This window comes from Pongo abelii, chromosome 15 (genome assembly GCF_028885655.2).
Source record: "Pongo abelii isolate AG06213 chromosome 15, NHGRI_mPonAbe1-v2.0_pri, whole genome shotgun sequence".
NCBI lineage: Eukaryota > Metazoa > Chordata > Mammalia > Primates > Hominidae > Pongo > Pongo abelii.
The window spans coordinates 65,076,195-65,096,931 of NC_072000.2; the positions used below are offsets into that span (position 1 = coordinate 65,076,195).

Below are 20,737 nucleotides of genomic sequence, written 5' to 3' on the forward strand. Positions count from 1 at the left end.
TTCTTTCCTCTCTCTGGATCACCGTTATACTCCGCTTGCCTTCCTAGCTAATTTTATCTCTTTGGATCTAAGCTTAACTGTCTTTTTTTAGGGAAACCTGCTGATCTTATTCATGTTGGCTTCCCTTTTTATCCACACTCATCAAGCCCTACTTTCTCATTTGTAATATTCATTATTTAATATGTTTCTTTTCTGCTGGTTTATGAGGTCAATGAGATCATGAAGTCTTTGTTCTCTGTTTTTTTATCAGGGCTACTTCAATACCTGGCAAATAGTAATTTTTTTTTTGAGAATGAATGAGCTGCGTGTATCTAAATTTCTGCATTTTTGTCCCCTCACTCTTGGAAATAAATTACTCATCCTGCGTTTATAAAGATATGATGAAAATTCTGGCACATATCTGTTACTAACATGGAATTTCTAGTAAAAAAATACGTTAGACAAACCAGAATCAGGCACTAGGTTTTTAAAGGAATATTACCAAAGAAATTCAGAAGCTAGTACATTTATTTTTATAATATCTACTGAATTTCCAAGAAGTGACACTTGTTCCTCACTGGGATACACAAAATCTAGGCTCATATTACTTGCTATTTTTAGATTTTTTAATGAAACTTTGCCTTACTCTATCTCTTCCCGTCATTATTCTGAATAAATTAATAGAAATGAGTATCATAATGTTTTAAGAATCAATAAATAAAAACATTATGCCATTTTTCTGTGTAATCTCATCTAAGCATATAATGGCAATACTGAAATTAGGCAAACATTGTATTAATCTCTTGTGAAAATAAACATCTGACTTGGAAGAATATACTTAAAATTTATCAAATATCATTTGGCCTATTAGCTACTGTTTATTATCTGTTTTTCATGGCTCTGTGTATCTCATAGCGCATGTTCCTGAGATGTTCCTGTGTTTAAATGTATGTATTATATAGACAGAATCTATCCTTAGAGGTTTATCCTTTGAGATAATCAGCACTACCAACAACATCGTTCATAGAATATATTATACTTAAGTAGCTATATCTTCTGTGTGTTCTATAGTTCACACTTAAATCAAGGAAATAATCCTTTCATTATGTAATTATATTAACTGTCAGTAATAACTGTTCTATCCAAAATACCTGGTGTGCTCTTTGATAGCAATAAATTACACAGTTATAGTATAAGTGGACTTATACTGCAGTTATAAGGCAGAAAGTCTTCTCCGAGCAATCTATATTCAGTTATTAAATATGAGTAATAATAAATCATTGTGTTCATTTGGAAACCATGTGTTTTTTAATTTCCAAATTAAAAGTTTTGGTGTTTGGATGGTCTAAATGTCTGGCATAATTATTCACCCTCTTTCCAAGTGTGTTGGTGTAAATCTGAATTCAGTTCTATTATTAGTCTATTCAAATTGTATTCTCACTTACTGGCTAGATGGTAAAGTGTAAGAGTAACATATGACTGCCTGTGGAAGTTTGTTACATTTTTGTTTGGACTTCATGAAGCCATATGTTTTTTGTTTTTGTTTTTTTTAAGATGGAGTCTCGCTCTGTCGCCCAGGCTGGAGTGCAGTGGCGTGATCTTGGCTCACTGCAACCTCCACCTCCCGGGTTCAAGCGATTCTCCTGCCTCAGCCTCCTGAGTAGCTGGGATTACAGGTGCGTGCCACCATGCCCGGCTAATTTTTGTATTTTAGTAGATTCAGGGTTTCACCATGTTTGTCAGGCTGGTCTGGAACTCCTGACCTCGTGATCTGCCCACGTCGCCCTCCCAAAGTGCTGGGATTACAGGCGTGAGCCACCACACTCAGCCGGCCATGTATTTTTATAACCAAGCTGCCCTCAGAATTATGAATAGTATTTCTGACATGTAGTGTCTTTTCTCATTTATCTTAGAATATATGGTTACCACTCTATAAACAGTTTGTCTATTATTCTGGTACTGTGCTTAGTTTAAGACACCTAACCATTAACTAGTTTTCAGAATGTTTTTGCTTTTTAGTGATAGTTGTGTGAGTGCACTATTGCTCTGATTGTTTTTAAATCTCACTGAGGTAGGCTTCAGGTTGTTAATGTAAATCTTTATAGCTTTGGCTGAACTTCCTACAAGAGCTGTGGGTTTTGATAGCTGAGATCAGCTGGCTGATCTCTCTTAATGGCAGTTAGATTTGAATTTTGTGGGCTAGGACACAGATCTGTTTGGAAATGGTCTGTTTAATGCATGATGGCTTTAAATGAAGACTTTAAAAAAACAGGCCACCTTGTAAAAAGAAAGTCTTAGTCTCTAGAGTTCACTACCTTTCTTAGTTTGAACCAGTCCAAGTTTTTAACTCTCCATAGGGCCCGGTAATTTGAGGTGGAGGAAACTAATATGAACCTTACATTTCATTTCAATATAAATTCCAAGCCAGTGTGCTTTAAGGATTGTCACAAACATATTATGACTGGACAGGAGGAGTGCTTGCCTCTTGGTCTTGAGTGACAAGCCCTGCCCTCTGCCCCTAGCTGAGAACTCAAAGCATTGTTAAGTAGCACTAAAATGAGCTGAGTCCAAGACTTCAGCCAGATGGTCAGTATAGTGCTTTTAAAGAAAGGGAAATAGGAAAAGAGTAATCTCAGAAGCACTCCTATGTTAAAGAACTAAGAAAATGAAGTCTTTCTGAAGCTAAGTGTAAATTATCCCACTTTCTTTGGGAGCAAAAGCTGCAAAATATAACACAAGAAAATGGCAGTGTAGGAAATCAAAGTTCAGGAACAAACCTTCAAGTGTGGTTTTCTAATGCTTAATCGTATCTTACGCCCTTCTCAGGATCCATTGCTCCTTTTCCCTCCCTCTTCTCCAAGGTCTGTTTGAAAGGGATTTTGATGGGATAGGAAGGCAGCTTTAGACAGAGCATAAATTACGGCATAAGATGTCCTTTGTACAAGAATTATCGTAGACATGCTTTCAAAAACATACTTTTTTTGACCTTATTAAGAAAATAATCAAAGGTATGACTTTTTAAGTCTTTGAGTTTAGTCTGCTTTCAGTAAAAATAAGGTATAGGTACCAAAATAAGCAAACCTCGTTTTTACTTTCCTGGATTCTGCTTATAAGATTTACACATATTTAAAATAAACCCATGAAAAACAGGAATAGTGTCATGGGATTGGCTGAATAGTCAGAGCAATTACCTCCAGGCTCCCAAACCCAACAGAGCTTGACTTTTGGAAATAAATTTGGCTAAGACTTCTTCCTCATTCTGTTTTATAAAGGTATACATGAAATGATACTGACTTCTGCCAGAAACCCCAGGAATCCTGTTCAGTGATGTACTTGTAATGGTCATGAAAGAATAAAAACACAGATGTGGATTCGGGTAGAAAAGTACAGAAAACACTAAATTTTCATTGTGCTGTTTCAATGTGGCAGATTCTTTAAAATACTTTGACATACTACAATAATTAAAGGGCTTAAGAACATTGAGTTAAGATACTTAAAAAATAAAAGCCCACAATTGAATAACAAAAATGAACTTTGTTTTTTTTTTATTGGCATTAATGTAGGTTGCCATGGTGAAAATAGTTTGAAATACTTCACAGTAACAGTTTTGTGCAGCCCTAGAGATCAAAAACAGCAAAGTAAATAAGCAGGACTCTTAACGACTCATACTCACAGACATGTTTAATGTAAATGATTGCTAGAAGGGAAGGGCATTTTCTTCAGTGCTATGCAAAGAAATTTTAATTGACTTGGTTTTGGCAGTGAGAATTGTACAACTTAGCATTAATAAGTCAAATTTAAAAATATTTGCTCATTACTCTGGATTATGACTATGTTCAAGAAATACTATTTTCAAACACTAATCATTTAGATAAACTTTTTTTTTACACATTTATGGCATCAATGAGTATGACTGTTTATAACATTTTACCTATAAAGCTGAACTGTTTTATATACTCTTTATGGAAACATGGCCATAAATTAAAAGATGCAACTGTTTTGAATATTTTACTGGTGGTCCTCTGTTTTCCTGCCAGCAGTGCAGCTGTTTCAGGTTTCTCAGGATAACATATAAAAAGCTGTACGCACACTGCAAGTTTATGCTCAAATTGCCAAGCCAGATATGGTATGACTCAACTTTCCCAGAAGCAAGCTGTACCAAAATGTGATGAATCAAAACAGTTAGTTGCACAGTGGTTTGTATTACAGCTATGAAAACCAATTCTCATTTATGATGGTTGGCTTTTCAAGGTTGACAAACATTCTACTGTGGTGCTTGAATTTTACCATAAGTGAACATCTATTGAAGCTAAGACTATGCTTTTCTTTTGAGGATCTGAGAAAAGGAAAGGGTGATACATCATCATCTGGTGTGTGGATAAAAATTACCTGGAAACTTGTATCAGGAATGGAACATTTCATTTCCAAGTTACCTATAAAAATATTACTCACTTATTATTTGTATGATAGTTATTGAATTCCCTGTGAAGCCAGGTTAATTTTTAGACCTTTCTGAGGTAACTTAACATTTACTTCATTTCTCATGCATCAGAATCTTAACAGTTGATATTTTATTGTGTCTTGGAAAGTAATAAGCAGATATGGCCATGGGGTAGGTGTGGTGAATCCCTATTTCAATCCTGTGCGACCTAAGGTTCTATCAAGAGTTTAACAACGACTATTTTTTCTTTCTTTTTTTTTTTTTAAACAGGGTCTCACTCTGTTGCCCAGGCTGGAGTGCAGTGGTGCGATCTCCGCTCACTGCAACCTCTGCCTCATGGACTGAAGCGATTCTCCTGCCTCCTGAGTAGCTGAATTACAGGCACTTGCCACCATGCCTGGCTACTTTTTCTATTTTTAGTAGAGACGGGGTTTCACCATGTTGGCCAGGCTGGTCTCAAACTCCTGTCCTTAGGTGATCCACCTGCCTCGGCTTCCCAGAGTGCTGGGCTCACAGGTGTGCACCACCACACCCAGACAACAATGACTAATTAATAACAGTAGTCTCTAAAGTGGGATGTGTTCCAGGAGGATATGTAAGATACAGTATATGGAGAAAATATTAAAACATTCATTCATTAATTTATTTAGAGATGGAGTCTCGCTCTATCACCCAGGCTGGAGTGCAGTGGCGAAATCTCGGCTCACTGCAACCTCCACCTCCTGGGTTCAAGTGATTCTCCTGCCTCAGCCTCCTGGGTAGCTGGGATTACAGGCATGTGCCACCACGCCCGGCCAAGTTTTTGTATTTTTAGTAGAGATGGGGTTTTGCCATATTGGCCAGGCTGGTCTTGAACGTCTGACTTCAGATGATCTGCCTGCCTTGGCCTCCCAAAGTGCTGGGTTACAGGTGTGAGCCACCGCACCCAGCCAGAACTTTTATTTAAATATTTTTATTTCATCCTTTTTCTATTTATATTTTTATACTACACTTACTATATTAGTATCTTATGTATATAATTATATATAGTAACATATAGTACATTAGTATTCTACATAAAACCTCTGAGATATGTTTTATGGCTATAAAATACTATCAAAAATGTTTTTGTTTTTGTTTAATAAATATTCATTCTTTTCTTCCTTCCGCTTTCCCCTTTCGCCCTTGGCAGAGAAGCAAAGAATTGAGTTAAAACCTTGATTTGTGGCAATGGGAATAAATTATAGCTAATTCCAGGAACTTAGCTGCATCCTACCTTGACCCATTTTTTCTATTGGACTCTTATATTGCTCTATATGTTTTAGCTACACAGGTTTATTAAACATGGATACAAATGAAAAACAGACTTGTTGTTATGTTAGAAGTTGTAAGTTGCTCATGCATTAAGATTTTGACGCACAGGAAGTTTGAATGAATGAGTGAAAAAGGTTCCAAGTTATTAAAATGTTCTGGTACCTGATTTATTCATTTGCCATACCAGTAATTCTAAGGTGGGTGAAGCTCCTTTACTTCCTGAAGAAACAAGTTAGTTTCTTAAACTAAGCATTAAAACAAAGCTGGAATTATTTGTTTCCAGAAGTGTTAGTAGTCATGCTAAGTTGCCCCTCTTTGGCTAGATTGTCCAGTTTTTTTTAGGCCTGTTTTGTCTATTTTTGTCAAGATAGAAATGTTTAATTGCTTTAAAAAAACTGTGTGTGGTTGCAGAAAAAAATTGTACTGTTATATTGTTGAAATCAATGAGACTTTTCTGTATTTACTTTTTCAGACATTATTTTGAACCCAGGCTCAGTCTCAGAGATTTCTTCAACATGTAATTTTCTAATGTTTCCGTTCCTGCAAGGAATGAGACAATATATTCTTGGAATATTGAAGTACTTTTGAAGTAACTCATACGTTTTCTCCCCTCTTCCATTTGTTTAGCTATTGAGGGGTTGCTTTAAAACAAATTTATGTAGAAATATCAGTACTATAATAGTATTGTGATACTGTGTATTTCTTAAGCATATGCCAGGAAGGAGAGCATTAGTTAGGTGTCCAAAAGACAGCCAACAAAACAAATCAGCTCTGAAAATTGTGAAGCAGTGAATATTTTAGAATTATTTTTGAAACCTCTTTCAGAACTGTTTTTAGACCCTGTGGTAATTTGCTATGTAATTTAGTACTAGTTTAGGCACTCCATGTACAATCGGCATGTTTCGTTTTGAAAGATAATAATCTATTTATAATAAAAGTCTGAATATTTCAATCTCAGAATTCCTCTTTAAAATTTGAATCAGTTTTACTATTGCTTTTTAAAATGTTACCGATTTATATTTGCTTTTTATATCAATGCTACACTTCTTGTTTTGTTTTAGGTATTTAAACCATGTCAGAACTGCCTCACCACAGGACCTTGCTGGAGGCTATACTTCTTCTCTTGCTTGTCACAGAGCACTACAGGATGCATTCAGTGGGCTTTTCTGGCAGCCCAGTTAACCATTTATAAGATTTGGACCTTGGAGCTGAACCAGGGAGCTAGCAAAAGTAAAGCAGACTTGTAAAATTATAGCTATATGCAGCTGCACAACACAGTCCTACCACTAGCAGCTGTGTTAAAGTATTTATAAAGAGAAAATTTCAGAACTAAGTTGAGTAATATAGGGGACATATATTTGTGAAAAAGAATTTTTACTTATATTTTTCAGAGGATTTGACACAATAAGCCTCATCTGATGGAAGAGAGGAATAAATAATTCACCTATATGTTTGAGGTTGTGACAGACTTATAAAATCTTTTTAAAAAATAAAGCTGTAATTTATATTAAGTTCTGTGGTTTTTCTCTTATTACAGTGTTTTACTTGAACACATTTTAAATACCATTTTGATTACAACATTTACTGTTAATATCCAAGTCTATTATTTCTTCTCATAAAATGTTCCCCTTTTTCCTAATGTCTTGTTAATACTAGTCCAGACAAGTGGATATATTTCCTTTGACCAAGTTATGGCAAGAAAAACCTGACCCATGATAATGTCATTCCCTCAATAGTAAGGACTCAATGCCTGTTTTAAGCAGTGGAAATGAGGCAAACCTTGATCAAGGTGTTATAGTTCCCAGCTGTGAGCCACACCCAGGATAAAACAGAACCCAGCATTAACCTGCTTTAGTGACACATTCAAAGAAGTTAATAAAATTTAATACTTAAATGACACCTTTCACCTCCAATGTGAGCTCATTTTATGATGAATCCTTTGGAGACTGGAGAAGGTACATTTTAAGTACAATTCCCCATGTATAAATTGTATACTGATAGTTTTTTTGTTGAAACTTCAAAGGCTTTTATTATTACCAGGGTTTTGCTTAAAGAGTTTAGATATGAATAGGATGATATTTGCAGCATCTCAACCTCGTATGAGTCTGTTACATATAGCATTGGATATGGGATATAGTTTCTTAAGGAAATTAAGGGATTTCCTACCAAATCTCTATTACAACAGATGTTAGTTTTATGGGTAGAAACTTAGGTGAAACAAGACTTGTGGTTACATTAGGATGGACTATCCATCTGTAACAACTCCATCTTATTTTACTAAGCAGGTATTAATTTTAGCAATACATCTTCATCTTTATTGTACTTCTATCTTTGTTAAATGAGAAAACCAAGGCATCAAATAATTGAGTAGACAAAGATCATATTCACAAGTTAGTAAAAAGCCAGAATTAGAATGCAGGTTTTTGTTTTTTTTAATCAAAGTCCAGTTCCATCTACATTCTACCAGACTGCATATCCTATTCCTGTATCTATTAGGTATTCCCGAACTGAAGATTAGTGTTTTTAAGTACAGTCTATAAATCTGTTCAAAGAATAGTTAGAACATTGAATGTAGAGTTAAGGCTTTGCATCAGCCAATTGCAAAAATAAGGAATCCAGTCCTTTGAAAAGAAACACTACTGCTTGTTCTCATACCTTTTATAAATGTATTTTAAAAAGAATAATTAATAAAACATATCAAAGGCTTTTAAGACTTGTTTTGAGCCTGCCTTATTGTGGAAATTGCATGCACCTGGTTTGGCAAATAAATTCCAAAACCTTTATACATTTGTAAATATTTTGTAGTTGCTATTGCTGTACTTGGTTCAATAGGCCAAATTTAGAAGTTAACTGACCTTATTTGATCAAAGGTAATGGTGAAAAATAACTTAGTGACAATTCACTGAGGTTTAGTGGATTCACTGAATCTACTAAACAACAGAAATATTCTAAATTGATGTGCTTATCCCCTACCATCCAAGTGATTTACTCTCAGAGACAAAGGCTGTACATATCTTTCATCTACATGAGTTAAGTCTTCAAGTATTTTATAATATGAGTACAGAAGTAACAGTTAACAACTACTGTATTACCTGTGTCCCAGGCACTGCTTCATGCTTTGTGTATTACCTAATCTTCAAAACAGTTCTACTAGTATTTTCCCCATTTTAACAGATGAGGAAGCTGAGACAGTGGTTAGGTAAGTTGCCAACAGTCATATAACTTAAAAATAGCAGAGCTGGGATTTGAACTCAGGAAGCCAGACTCCAGAAGCCATGCTCTAGAGATGACTGTCAAACAACTGCTGTGCTAAAACTAGTCCTGGGTAGTCGAACTTCATAAGACTTCCAGGAAGTCCTACAGATCAAGTATCTAGATCTTTTATGAGATATAAATGACATCAACTAAATGATCTTGTTGATGTCCTAAGAGAAGTTCTGAGAAATTCATGATGTAGAAAATAATTTTACTAATAACTATACTCCCTCTTAAGCAGATATTAATGGTACAGAATACATTTACATCATAGTTAGTATACATGATTAGTTAGTATTCCTTAATTTGATTCAATGAATATTTCAACTATGCTTCCCTTAGAAGTTGTCTTTAGGCTCTCAACAGGTTGTCAGATAATTATGTTAAAATCCAATTAAGGTGGTAGAAAACCTGTCAAAAAGTTAACAAAATTAAAAATTGTATCTAACGAGCTTTCCAGCTTTCTAGCTGTCATTTTCTAGTAGATTCATCAGGAATTCATTTACTAGGTATCACATCTGAAAGTTTAGGGTGGACCTAGATTTAAATAATGAATAATCACATATTCACTTATCCACTCTGAAAGAAAAGGGGGAAGTTAAAACGTTAATAGATACATCTAGGGATTCTGTTTTCTTTACAATTACATATTGCATATTTTGTCCAGAGTAACTAAATGGAGACAAGAGTCTTACCACTTTACATGTATAAATAAGAACATCATTTGTACATATACTTCATAACCTAGGACATCAATGTACAATACTTGGGTTGTTTCAAAACAATTTGAATTAAGTAAGGAATGAGTGTTCCAGTTCATTACATCCCTATACTGCTTACCATTTATTGCCTTCATTTGTTTACATGACCTGCCAGACTTCTGAAGGCATTTGAATTTGTAATTAATGATCTAGATTAGGGTTCTTAAACATTTTCTGTAGGGCCAGACAGTAAATATTTTAGGCTTTGCACAGTAACAAGCAAAATCGAGGATATTACGTAGGTACTTACAGAACAAGCTAAAACAAATTGCCACACTTTTTTTTTTCTTTCAAACTGTATCCAGCTTTATTAAAGATATTTTCCGTAAACAATCATGGTATTTCAGGCAGGACATGGGCAGACAGTCATTAACAGTATACAACTTTCAAACTCTCTTCTTCAATGGACTACCAAAAATCAGCCACTATAAAACCCAATGAAGTCCTTATCTGATGCTCTGAACAGTGAAAGTTTAGAGTGAGGGTTGACATTTCACATTTAGCATGTTGTTTAACAACTTTTCACAAGCCAACCCTGACTTTCAGGAAGTGAAATGAAAATGGCAGAATTTATCCGAAGATCCACAATCTAGAAATGGAACCACTGCTCTTTTGACAGGTGCCATCTCAGTGGCATCACTGGAAAGTCCAGATTGCCAGACACACTGGTAACCAATGAATGGGGGTCAGGTCCCAACAGATGTCTGGGCTTAAGGGGATTAAGTCTATGCTGAGAGATGGAAAGGGAAAAGAAGACATAAAAACGAATTTGTTTTTCCATACCACAAGGCTTTTGTGCCAAGGTGGCCATGTGTGTCAAAGTCAGGGAATCCCTCCTCCTGGGAGCCAAGAGGAATTCTCTCAAAACTAGAAGGGAAAGGTGTTTTCCCCACATCAATCCAGCTTCAGAGATATTCTATTAGTGACATGTACTCCTTCCCCCAAAAACAACAATGAAGTGTTCTGTGTGCTAACAACATAGCTTTAAAAAAGTAAAACAAAATTCTGCATTTTTATAAAACTTGATAAAGAATATTTCAAACTGTACAGTCACCAGAAGTACACAGTTATCAAAAATGCACACACTTCACTTGGGATCTCCAGCACCTTCCCCCTCCTTGCCAGCATCAGCTTTTCCCTTTTTCCCTTTGGGTACCTTCTCTCCCTTCTTTGCAGGGGCCTTTTTAGGCTTGGACTCTGGCTTTGGAGGAGCAGGTGTAGCAGACAACCTCGCAGATCTTCTCTGTGGTTCATCCTTCATCTTGGCTTTATCTCCTTTAGCATCCCCTTCAGTCTTTCTCTTGGGCATGGTGGCAGCAGCGGTGGCGGGATGTGGGACGAAGCAGCGCGTGGGCTTTGGTTGGTCCGGGGGTCGTTCTTGCCTCTTCTCCTTCACACTGCTCCCACGCTTTTTTAATTGACAAAATTCAAAATGTAGTCCAATTTTTTGTAATGCCTTTTTTGGTGAGAATAACATTGCCTCTGATCAGGGTTCTAAGTGTTCCCTGTGATCAAAATCAGTTATAAATGATTGCCTATTAATGGTTATCATTAACCATCATTAACCATTAATACTAATGGTAATAAGATTTTACACATTTCATCTTTTAAAATGTCTTCTCATACAGATAGGTATTGCCAAATACTGCTATCAATCCAGGAGCATATGAAATTAACTGAGCATATTCATCACTTGGAAAGCATTTGTAAAATTCTTTTAGATTTCTTCCCTTGTAATTTGCCTTTTAGCATGTCATTATTTTAATCACTTCTTATGGAAAATTAGGTTGAATTGCCTCAATTGCAGTTAAATAGATTTTGAAACAGGGAAATTTCCTTTGCACTTGCACCCAGGTCCCTAAAAATGCTGAACTCAGAAAATATACTCACTAAAATTTGTGGGAATGGAAATCTTGTTTCTTGTTTTAACTTTGGTAGTATGACAAATGTGTAAGGATATTGTCATCAAATATTGTGATTCAAATATCGATTGTCAAAATGACTGTACCATATTAAAGTTGTTTTGCCTTGTGTTTTAGGCCATTCTTGCATTGCTATAAAGAAATACCTGATACTGGGTAATTTATAAGAAAAGAGGTGTAATTGGCTCACAGTTCTGCAGGCTATAGGAAGCATAGCACTGGCATCTGCTTCTGGGGAGGCCTCAGGAAGCTTTTACTCATGGCAGAAGGCAAAATACGAGCAGGCACTTCACATGGCGAAGGCAGGAGCAAGAGAGTGTGGGGGGCGAGTGCCACATACTTTTAAACAACCAGATCTCATAACTCATTATCGTGAGGACACCACCAAGGGGATAGTGCTAAACCATTCACGAGGGCCACATATAAGGGCTCACGCCTGTAACCCTCATGCTTTGGGAAGCCAAGATGGGAAGATCTCAAGCCTAGGAGTTCAAGGCTACATTGAGCTGTGACTGTGTCTCTACACTCCAGCCTGGGCGACAGAGCAAGACCCTGTCTCTAAGTAAAAATAAAAATAGAGTCAAAGAACCATCCAGAATCATTTCCTTTTTTAAGTGACTATTTATGTCGCTTTCAATGTCCTTAACTCTTTGAGCAACTGTTCTTGCCAAAGGCCAGTAATCTTAATCAAGTTTATTTTCTCTGGACATATTCAGCTGCTGCATCCAAACATAATTAATTCACACCATCAATAAATGGCTTTGCTTGGCTAACAAATGATTCACTTAGAGACTTACTTTCGTTGCAGCCTCATTTTCATTTTGTGAAGAAATTCTGCTTTGTTATTTCCATTTTAAATTTTCTAATTTTTCTAACAGTTGCTTGCCTGTGAGTTGGGAATACTATGATAAGTGGTTTGTCTGGTAATGTCAATGGTTATTCTTTTAGCTTAGCTATATAGATGCTTTGTCATCTAATTCAACATCAAAATAATTCACAGCCTACTGTACTTTAAAAATACAACAAAGTCCACTTTTCTTGTTTTGCTATAATAGATATGCTCTGGTAACAAAAAATAAAATGTGGGTTCATGTGATATACATGGCACTCAAAATGCTGTTGTTACAACCACAGCAGTGATTTGTGATGTGCCAAACAGCAGTGTGAAGTGATGACAGTCACATTCAGTGTGTGTTGCAACCACTCAACTCTATTGTTCAAGAAAGCAGCTGCAGTCCTCACTTCAGCAGCACATATACTAAAAAACTGGAATGGTACAGAGAAGATTAGAATGGTCCCTGCGCAAGGATGACACGCAAATTCGTGAAGCATTGCATATTAAAAACAAAAAACAGCTGCAGATGATACGTAAACTAATGAGCATGGTATGTTCCAATCAAACTTTATGAACTCTGAAACTCTTAATTTCATACAATTCTAATTTTTAAAACGGATACATAATAGATGTCATACAATTTTCACATGTCACAAAATGTTCTTTTGATTATTTTTCAACCAATGGAAAATGTAAGAACATTATTAGGCCACAGGCCATATGAAAACAGGTGGTGGGACAGATTTGGCCTGCAGGATGTAGTTTGCCTGCCCCGTTCTAAATAATTTCATTTTTTATTGCTTTTACGGTGACAGTTAATTGGCAGTAAAGGAGTAGTTATGTAAAGGACAACTACAAAGTGGTGTTAATACCTTCCTAGTTAGTACTCAATCACCCTACTTTCAAAAATTATTTTCCCTGAGAGAAAATATTTATTCATATTTATCTAATAAAAATTAGATATAATTTAAGTTATAAAATAATTGTATGTTATAATTTAGATAACAGGGAATGTATTTGGTAGCCTTAGTTCAGTTAAAGTTTAATTGGTAATCCTCAATTTGTAAAATAAGGCAAAGTACAAGGGTTCAATAGTAAAAACCGAACCCTAAAATTTTATTAAATAATACAAATTATATTTCACTACATGTAAGTCTGGTAGGGAGATGGAGAAAACATTTCCAATTAAGTGTTTGAAGCAATTTGTGTTTTTTCGTCTGAAAAGGCTTCAGCTGTCCTCTGCCTTTTAAGAGGCGGATCTTCATGATTCTCTGTAACAAATCCAGAAAACCTATTTTAGGTAAGATATTAACAGTTGAAAATACTCTTAAAAAAACAAATAATATAAGCATTTTTAATCTGGTCAACTTAAACATGAAATAACATTCTTGCAGATTTACTATTTTAATGAAATAGCCTTCTATTAGACTGAACTAACAGAGTAGCTTTCTATTAGACTGAACTAATACTGCATGAAAATTTGTAAAACTGGGAGGAACTAGTTACAATTGAACGGCAAGGTTTACATTTAATTTGCCAGAAACTGCTCACCTGGATTTCTGGTCTGGTTCTTGTAGAGTACAGCGGCAGGAATCTGAAAGGTGATGCACAGCATTTCCTTGTTTGGGGCCACATTTCTTACCAGGTGAACTGAACTGCATGCCTCCAGAGAAATGCCTAACATAGCTCCAGCCCTTTGCCGAACATCCTCAGCAGGGTTAGCATCTTTGGAAAAGCTGTAACAATGCACTATGGGAAGGAACTCACTGCTGCATGGCTGCCCATCTAAAAGCCATTTGAAAGCACTAAGAAACTCTATAGCTTTTGCTGGCAAGTTCATGACAACGTGCACAGAGGGTTTTCTTTCTTTTGACAGACCCAGCAGCTGCATTAACTCTTCTTTGACTGGTCCTTGGAGGAAGTCTTTCCCATCCAAGTTGAAGACTTTCACCTTTTGGTCCACTTTATTTAATTTACAGTTGTACAACAGCCATTTATGAGATTCAGGATTGAGATCATTGGCAAATACAGTGCAGTTTTTCTTTGCTACTGGAATGGCAAAGGGCCCAACCCCAGCAAAAACATCAAATAGGACATCCCCAGGTTTGAGAAGTTCTGTGATACGGCTGTGTTCCGTAGACAGACGAGGATTCCAATAGACTTTTGAAAAATCAAATTCATAGGTGTAGTTGTTTTCTCGAACCTGAAAAAAGGTGTTATGCTTTTTGGTTAATTTCCTTGGTCCTAAATCCTAACCATTGATATTGGATAGGCTGTGTATATACACAGGCAAACACATACACATTTAAATTTACTACTGTAAGAGCCAAACAACAGTGCATTTAAAGGCATTTTAATTAGACTCCTGGTGTTTATGCTATTCCCAAGGCCAATTAATATACTGCATTAGACTTATTCGTGAGAAAAAGTCACCTCTTTAAAGCCAAGTGGCTCTCCATCTCAATCCTATAGGGGCCATGGCCATAAAGTAGTTACCATATCACATGAGGAATTTTTCAGACAGGCCAATTAACTGGCTTAATTATACTCTTATGTCACCAGATAGACAAGGCAAGACCTACAATTTTGAAACAACACACCACCCATATCTTCATGGTGGGTAGCCAAGTTGCAGACAGTACTTCTATGCAGCAGACAGTAATTCTATGCAGCAAACAAGCTTCCCTCATTTAGTTTTGTGTTTGTAAAAGGGAGCCATGGTAGATGTGTCACTGAATTTTGAGGTATTTTACTATGTTTTTAGCCAGCTACTTGAACTTTGCAAATTTGATGTCTATAAATTAGAGCCAGTGTATAGAATGAATCATTCCCACATTCTCTTTCCCAAATTTGAGTTTTCATGGGTAAACTAAATATATACAGTGAAGCTAATTCTTGAACAAAAGACTTTTTAACATTTCTTTTGCGTCTATTGTAGTAGACACGTTAAAAAACAGAAAATAAAACTTAAGTTACAGTCATGAAGTATGACCTCAGCCATCATCTTAAACTCAATAATTTATGCATGAAGAATCAAAGGCCAGAAAGTTTGTAAGTTCTATAAATCTCATAGATAGATACATCTTCCATCTTCTGCTTTCCAGGACCTTAATTCCCAATTGGTATGTATTTTTTTTTTCCTTCTCCCAACCATATCAAATGCTTCCGGCCAAATTATTAAGGTAACAGAGGTGGAAATGTTCCTGCAAATTTCTGCCAACTAAAAGTCTTTCTGGGTATAACCTAGAAGGTTTAAATATATCTCAAGAAATATTTTATACATACTGTTCTATAACTTGCTTTTTGTCACTTATATTGCTTTCTGGCAATTGTCCATTGTCAACCTATCGACGGACAACTTATTTTAACAAATATGGAGCTAAAAAAACTTTAATGATGGAAATATTCCATTGTATCACTATATGAGAATTTAACCAATTCTTCTGAAAAGGCTTTATCAATGTTATTCCATCAATAGCATACATAAGTGATCACATTCTCACATACTCACCAACACTGGATGTTACAAGTATTTTAAATCTTTGTCATCTATTCTGATTCTAAACGTAATATTGATATACACCTTACTTGGAGATAATAAAATATACCTTTGTCATCATGTTCTGCTCTCCAGACAGCACTTCCATTTGGAAATTTCGGTACATATTGTCAATATTATTTATTTTGTTTACTGCTGAGGTGATTCCTGGATTTTTGTCAATCATAACCTGGCCTAAAAGAAAAAATGAAAATCCATAATACTGCCTATTGGTTGCAAAATAAAAGCTAACATTGTTAATATGAAACAGAAATGAGTTGTATTTCTTTTGGTTGATAAAGACTGCACCTACTGTGTGTAATGTGGCATGCAATTTAAAAAATTCAACAGATGACTAAAGTTAACGTCTGACAGTTGCTAATATGTACACACAAAATGTTGGGTACATTTTTAAAGAAAATATTTTGAGGAGTTTGGGTCTACCTAATGTTTTTTCCATGTTTTACTAAATCTTTTCAAATGAACCAATAAACAAGGAACCAAAAAGGTAGATCACAAGGAATTGGGAAAGAATGGAAAGAGATGTAAAGGACCCTGGCAACAAATGGCCTCAGAAAACAGTAAAACATCTGCCGGTTCCACTGGCCTCAAGCCAAATGTCTGTTTTACTGTGGCTTTGGAACAAATGCCACCACTTTAGAAATATATGCCGGCAAAACAATGTTTCCAAAAAAAAAGAAACATAGATTATTTAGAGTCCTATCTAAATTAAATGTTCATTTACTTCAGAGCAAAAAAGCTACAGAACTGGCATACTCATGGCCTTTTGATGAATCTATTTTTTTAGTTAGCACTTTAAAAAAGTTATAAAAATCTATATGCTATCTCACTGCATAACTTGATTTGTAAATCAGCACACAGTACCCAATTATACAGTATCCTGAAATACAACCAGCATTTGTCCCATTTCTGATAATCAGATACTTGTTTTTTAATATAGTATCAATAAACAAATTACTCATTGTTCTTACCCTTTCTGCTTCATGTATCTGAACTCAACTTTTGAGGTACAGAATTTAGTTTGAAATGAGGAATGAAATTTATAAATTTTTAAAAACTATTCTGAAGGTCTACAGTAAAAGCTTTAAAATTACTACTGTATGAAAATGTTTCACTTTTAATGTATGAGTGCCTCTGTGAAAGAAAGTTTATAAAATAGGAATGCCAGAGGAATGTTTGAATTAGGGTAGGCAGTGACTCATAGGAAAGCCTAGACTTGACATTTGTACCCAGTCACAATTACAAGGATCTGCTTAAGTATTTATGTTACCACTATCCATTATTACTCCCTTCATCAATAAAAACAAAAGAAATGCGTAACAGGACAGTATGGTGCTTGACATATAGAAGAGGCTCAATTGGTTGAATCAATGAAAGCATAAGTAAACATCTTGCACTTTTGACTATAAAGTACCCAAATTTATGAAACCTAGTATTTAACATAGACCTGAAGGCCTAACAAGTCTTGTGTACCAAAAAGATCTCTCCTCAATGTAGCTGCCAAAGCATGTGATTCAAGTTTAATCTACACTGATGTATTGGTGTACACAAAAGCCTGGACCAGTATTTGGAACTTGCTATGACTCTAAAGAAGATATTCCAAAATGGCCCTCAAAAGAGGGTATGTAGCTCAAGATCTAGCTTAAAGTTAACATGATAAAATGTTCTGCCTCTGTAACTTGGCGTTAAAAAATAATAATTTTTAAAGCTAAAATTAACAATTTGCAAATTCCCTTCGAATACATTAATATTACTATGACACACGTACCAATTAAATGTTTGAAAGGCAGCTGATGATCTCGAAGGTTTAGGTGTGCAATATGTCCAACCCTGCTAAACCCTGAAGTTACCTCTTGACCTTCAGGAAGCACAGCTCTCAAGATTTCTTCTGACTTAAAGTTTTCATATGTTAGTTCCAAATTGTATGTAGAGATCTGTGGACTGACATTAAGCTGCTCTAAAACACTGAGTTCTGCTTTCTCAAAGGAATCATGAGTAAATATTTTATAGGGATCCAACATGATTAGTCTACTTTCTTTATCTTCCGGATCTTCAATCACACGTCTTATGCCTGGGTGCTGCAATGCTGCCCTTTTTAGGGATCGCATCAATTTATTGACTATTTCTTTCCTCACTTTAAGCACTGGAATGTTGACTGTCTTTTTAAAAGCTGTTCTATCAAGTTTCGTCATGCCTCGGACACCAGAAGGTGGTGAAAACAATTCAGAGTCTCTCTTATGTGTTTCTAGTTCTGGCATGGTTGAGAATCTTTTTCTTTGACCCAATAAGAAAATACCAGGTGCTTCCAAAAGCATCTGTGTCAGGGATGTCCAAGCTAGTGGAATCAAAGATTTTGATTCAGATATGCTATGGCTTTCCAGTTTCAGAAGTCTTCTTGAGAATCCAAATGGCCTCCATAAGATCCTTAAAAAAAAAAAAAAATCACACACGACAGCTTTTGAGAATAAAAATCTAAACTCTACTACCTCAAATAACCTGCTAAATGCTGACAAATAAAACGTTTAGTGATGTGTGGGAAGTACACTATCTTTTCCAGACTAGGATGACTTTTTCAGGAAGTCATATTAGTGGTAGATAATAGTGGTATATATTAAATTTACACCTTCAACCCACCTGCTCCCAGTTCAGAGGGCTTAGTGATCCATTAGCCATACTCAGTGATCCTCTTCATCCACAATTTTCTAGATAATACATTTGGGATTGGAAGGCTGAAGTATGAGTTAAATGGTCATCTGTAAATGAAATAGTCATTATACATGACCATTACTAGTGATGATATTTATTAGGATAGTCTTATGGGTGCTTATTGTGTCAGATACTGCGCTAAATGCTTTATGTACATTATGAATCTTGGGAGGTGTGCAGTATTGCACCCTCATTTTGTAAATAAGTAAACTAAAGCTCAGACGTAAGGTAACCCACCCAAAGTCTCCCAGCTGATAAGTGGCTAAGCATGGTTTAAAACCTAGTTTTGACTGACTTCGGTGCTTGTGTTCTTAATATATTGCTCTGTTGTTTTCGATGCTTTACTGCCACATGTCCTGCCTTTAACTAGAGGCTTCTGTATTTTGAGGACGAGAGCTTTGCTGATTGTTATATGCATAGTAACAGTTATTCACTGTCTTCTAAAATACCAAAGAATTTACTTCTAAGGGGAAAGGGCCCTGTCCCAGAATCCTGTAAAGCAACGAAGTCTAACTTCACCGTCAGAGATCAAATTGGGTCTAGCAGCTGACCAGCTGGGTGACCCTGGATAAATTACTGAGTCTCGGTTTTCCCACCAGTAAAATGTGGCGAAAGGCTTTTGAAACATTCCTTACTATCCAGTAACTCGAAACTAAGCTCAGCACCTAGGCGGGTGGGTGACCTCGCGATGTTTCTGTGCCCATGCAGCACAAGGCAGAGAGCAGCCATGGGCGGGCTGGTACCTCCCCTGGACCATTAGCCCCTAACGCGGCCGCCACCTCACCAAAGCACCATTCCAATTCCCCACGTCGCTCTGCAGCTGGATCCACGAGCCGACCCCTCACCTCCCGCTGCGGTACCGATCGGATGTGGGTCGCGGGTGGATGGGCGGGTCTTCTATGACATCATCACTGTTCGCCGCGGAGAGGGCGAGCGCCATCAGATCACGTCGACTCGCTCCTCTCCTTCCAGGCCCTGGTGAAGTACGGAAAGCCGGAAGGGCCGGGCTCAAAGCTCCGCCTCTGGTGCGACAGACGACTGGAGCACAGGGCAGGGGTAGAGGCTCGCAGATGGACCTGGTAGTCGGCTGGAGAGCAGCATGGAGGCGTCCTGGAGGAGCTTCAACGCTGAACGGGGCTGCTATGTCTCTGTCCAGCAGCCTGAAGAAGCAGAGGCCGAAGAGTTGAGTCCGTTGCTAAGCAACGTAAGTGGGCTGTGTTCGCTTCCCCGCGCTGACGCCCTCCGGCTTCCCTCAAGTGCCTGCCAAGTAAGACCCAGAAAAGGAGGACTGCACCGGGACAGGGGAGATGCTGGAGCCTGAACCCTGGGGGATGGGGTCTGAAGGCAGCCGCCGAGATTCAGATGAGATTGGCGCAGTTATGAACGTGATAGCAGCCTAGCATACTCTAGAAAGAAAAGATGAAAAGCGTCGGGTGGAAGAGATGCAGCGTTGAGTGGAAGCTGCGAACATGATGGGATGAGCGGCCATAGGATTATGTATTCACTGCTGTTAGTTAGTATTTTTGTCACCTTATTTTCTCCACCAGTCTCGTGAGGTCTTTGCAAGAGTCACAGGATTTTCCTCTTCCAACTTAGTCATGGGGGGAGGGAGAGTAATAAACATTTTAATACAGAAATTCTTAGCGGTAGAATGGAAGTGGCTTGGTAGTAAGTGCATAGCACGTTCCTGACCCTAAAGCCTGTGCAGTGGGCACTCCGCTTTTTAACTCGAGTCCTAGACGCTGTTCCCAGGACTTTGTTCCCAGTGCTGTTTGTGGGGAGGGGGATGTTTTCAGGGATACTGCCAGAACAACGTGAATTGCTTCTATTTATAATATTGTCATTGCAAGGTATTCCTCACCATCCTTCCAGTTTGGTAGAACTAATTCATTAGATATATAAGTAGAGATTAGTTGTGGAGTCCTAGTAATTGAGGAGGAACAACTGCTCACAGCAGTCCCAGGTTGACTCAGCAATTCTTTAGTA

General features: G+C 36.9%; 4 protein-coding genes and 1 non-coding gene across 13 annotated transcripts in view; 3 read left to right on the plus strand and 2 right to left on the minus strand.

Annotated features, from left to right (window-relative positions):
- Positions 1-7,224, plus strand: part of MNAT1 (MNAT1 component of CDK activating kinase) — a 236,485-nt gene extending 229,261 nt beyond the window's left edge. Inside the window, exon 9 of one of the 2 annotated variants that reach the window (XR_010136982.1) lies at positions 6,775-6,887. Coding sequence is in view for 1 of the 2 variants with exons in the window: in XM_002824810.6 (XP_002824856.1) it covers positions 6,775-6,895 (121 nt within the window). In the remaining variant the exon portion in view is untranslated. Of the gene's footprint in view, positions 1-6,774 lie in introns of both variants that reach the window. The other variant, XM_002824810.6, reaches the window with a different exon arrangement.
- A 2,782-nt stretch (positions 7,225-10,006) lies between these two features.
- On the minus strand, positions 10,007-11,206 carry LOC129049917 (non-histone chromosomal protein HMG-17-like). The gene has a single exon (XM_054530716.2). The coding sequence runs from the start codon at positions 11,204-11,206 to the stop codon at positions 10,817-10,819; it is 390 nt and encodes a 129-aa protein (XP_054386691.1). The 3' UTR covers positions 10,007-10,816.
- On the minus strand, positions 10,007-19,732 carry TRMT5 (tRNA methyltransferase 5). 5 transcript variants are annotated; one of them, XM_054530710.2, is made up of 6 exons: positions 19,597-19,686; positions 18,680-18,798; positions 17,814-18,469; positions 16,095-16,219; positions 14,038-14,689; positions 10,007-13,757 (listed from the first exon to the last, which is right to left on the minus strand). In XM_054530710.2, the coding sequence occupies exons 3-6, from the start codon at positions 18,358-18,360 to the stop codon at positions 13,672-13,674; spliced, it is 1,410 nt and encodes a 469-aa protein (XP_054386685.1). In that variant the 5' UTR covers positions 18,361-18,469; positions 18,680-18,798; positions 19,597-19,686; the 3' UTR covers positions 10,007-13,671. The 5 variants fall into 5 exon arrangements, with proteins under 5 accessions (XP_054386685.1, XP_009247410.2, XP_024087143.2 ...); XM_009249135.4 differs by having other exon boundaries at positions 19,536-19,619; XM_024231375.3 differs by lacking the exon at positions 18,680-18,798 and having other exon boundaries at positions 19,597-19,732.
- LOC112128843 (U6 spliceosomal RNA) lies at positions 12,886-12,994 on the plus strand. Its single transcript, XR_002911300.1, has one exon. It is a non-coding gene; the product is annotated as a U6 spliceosomal RNA (small nuclear RNA).
- The window catches only part of SLC38A6 (solute carrier family 38 member 6), a 96,513-nt gene continuing 95,468 nt past the window's right edge, over positions 19,693-20,737 (plus strand). Inside the window, exon 1 of one of the 4 annotated variants that reach the window (XM_024231378.3) lies at positions 19,693-19,955. In XM_024231378.3, coding sequence (XP_024087146.2) covers positions 19,851-19,955 — 105 coding nt within the window. In that variant the 5' untranslated portion in view covers positions 19,693-19,850. Of the gene's footprint in view, positions 20,265-20,737 lie in introns of all 4 variants that reach the window. The other 3 variants (XM_024231377.3, XM_054530713.2, XM_054530711.2) reach the window with 3 other exon arrangements.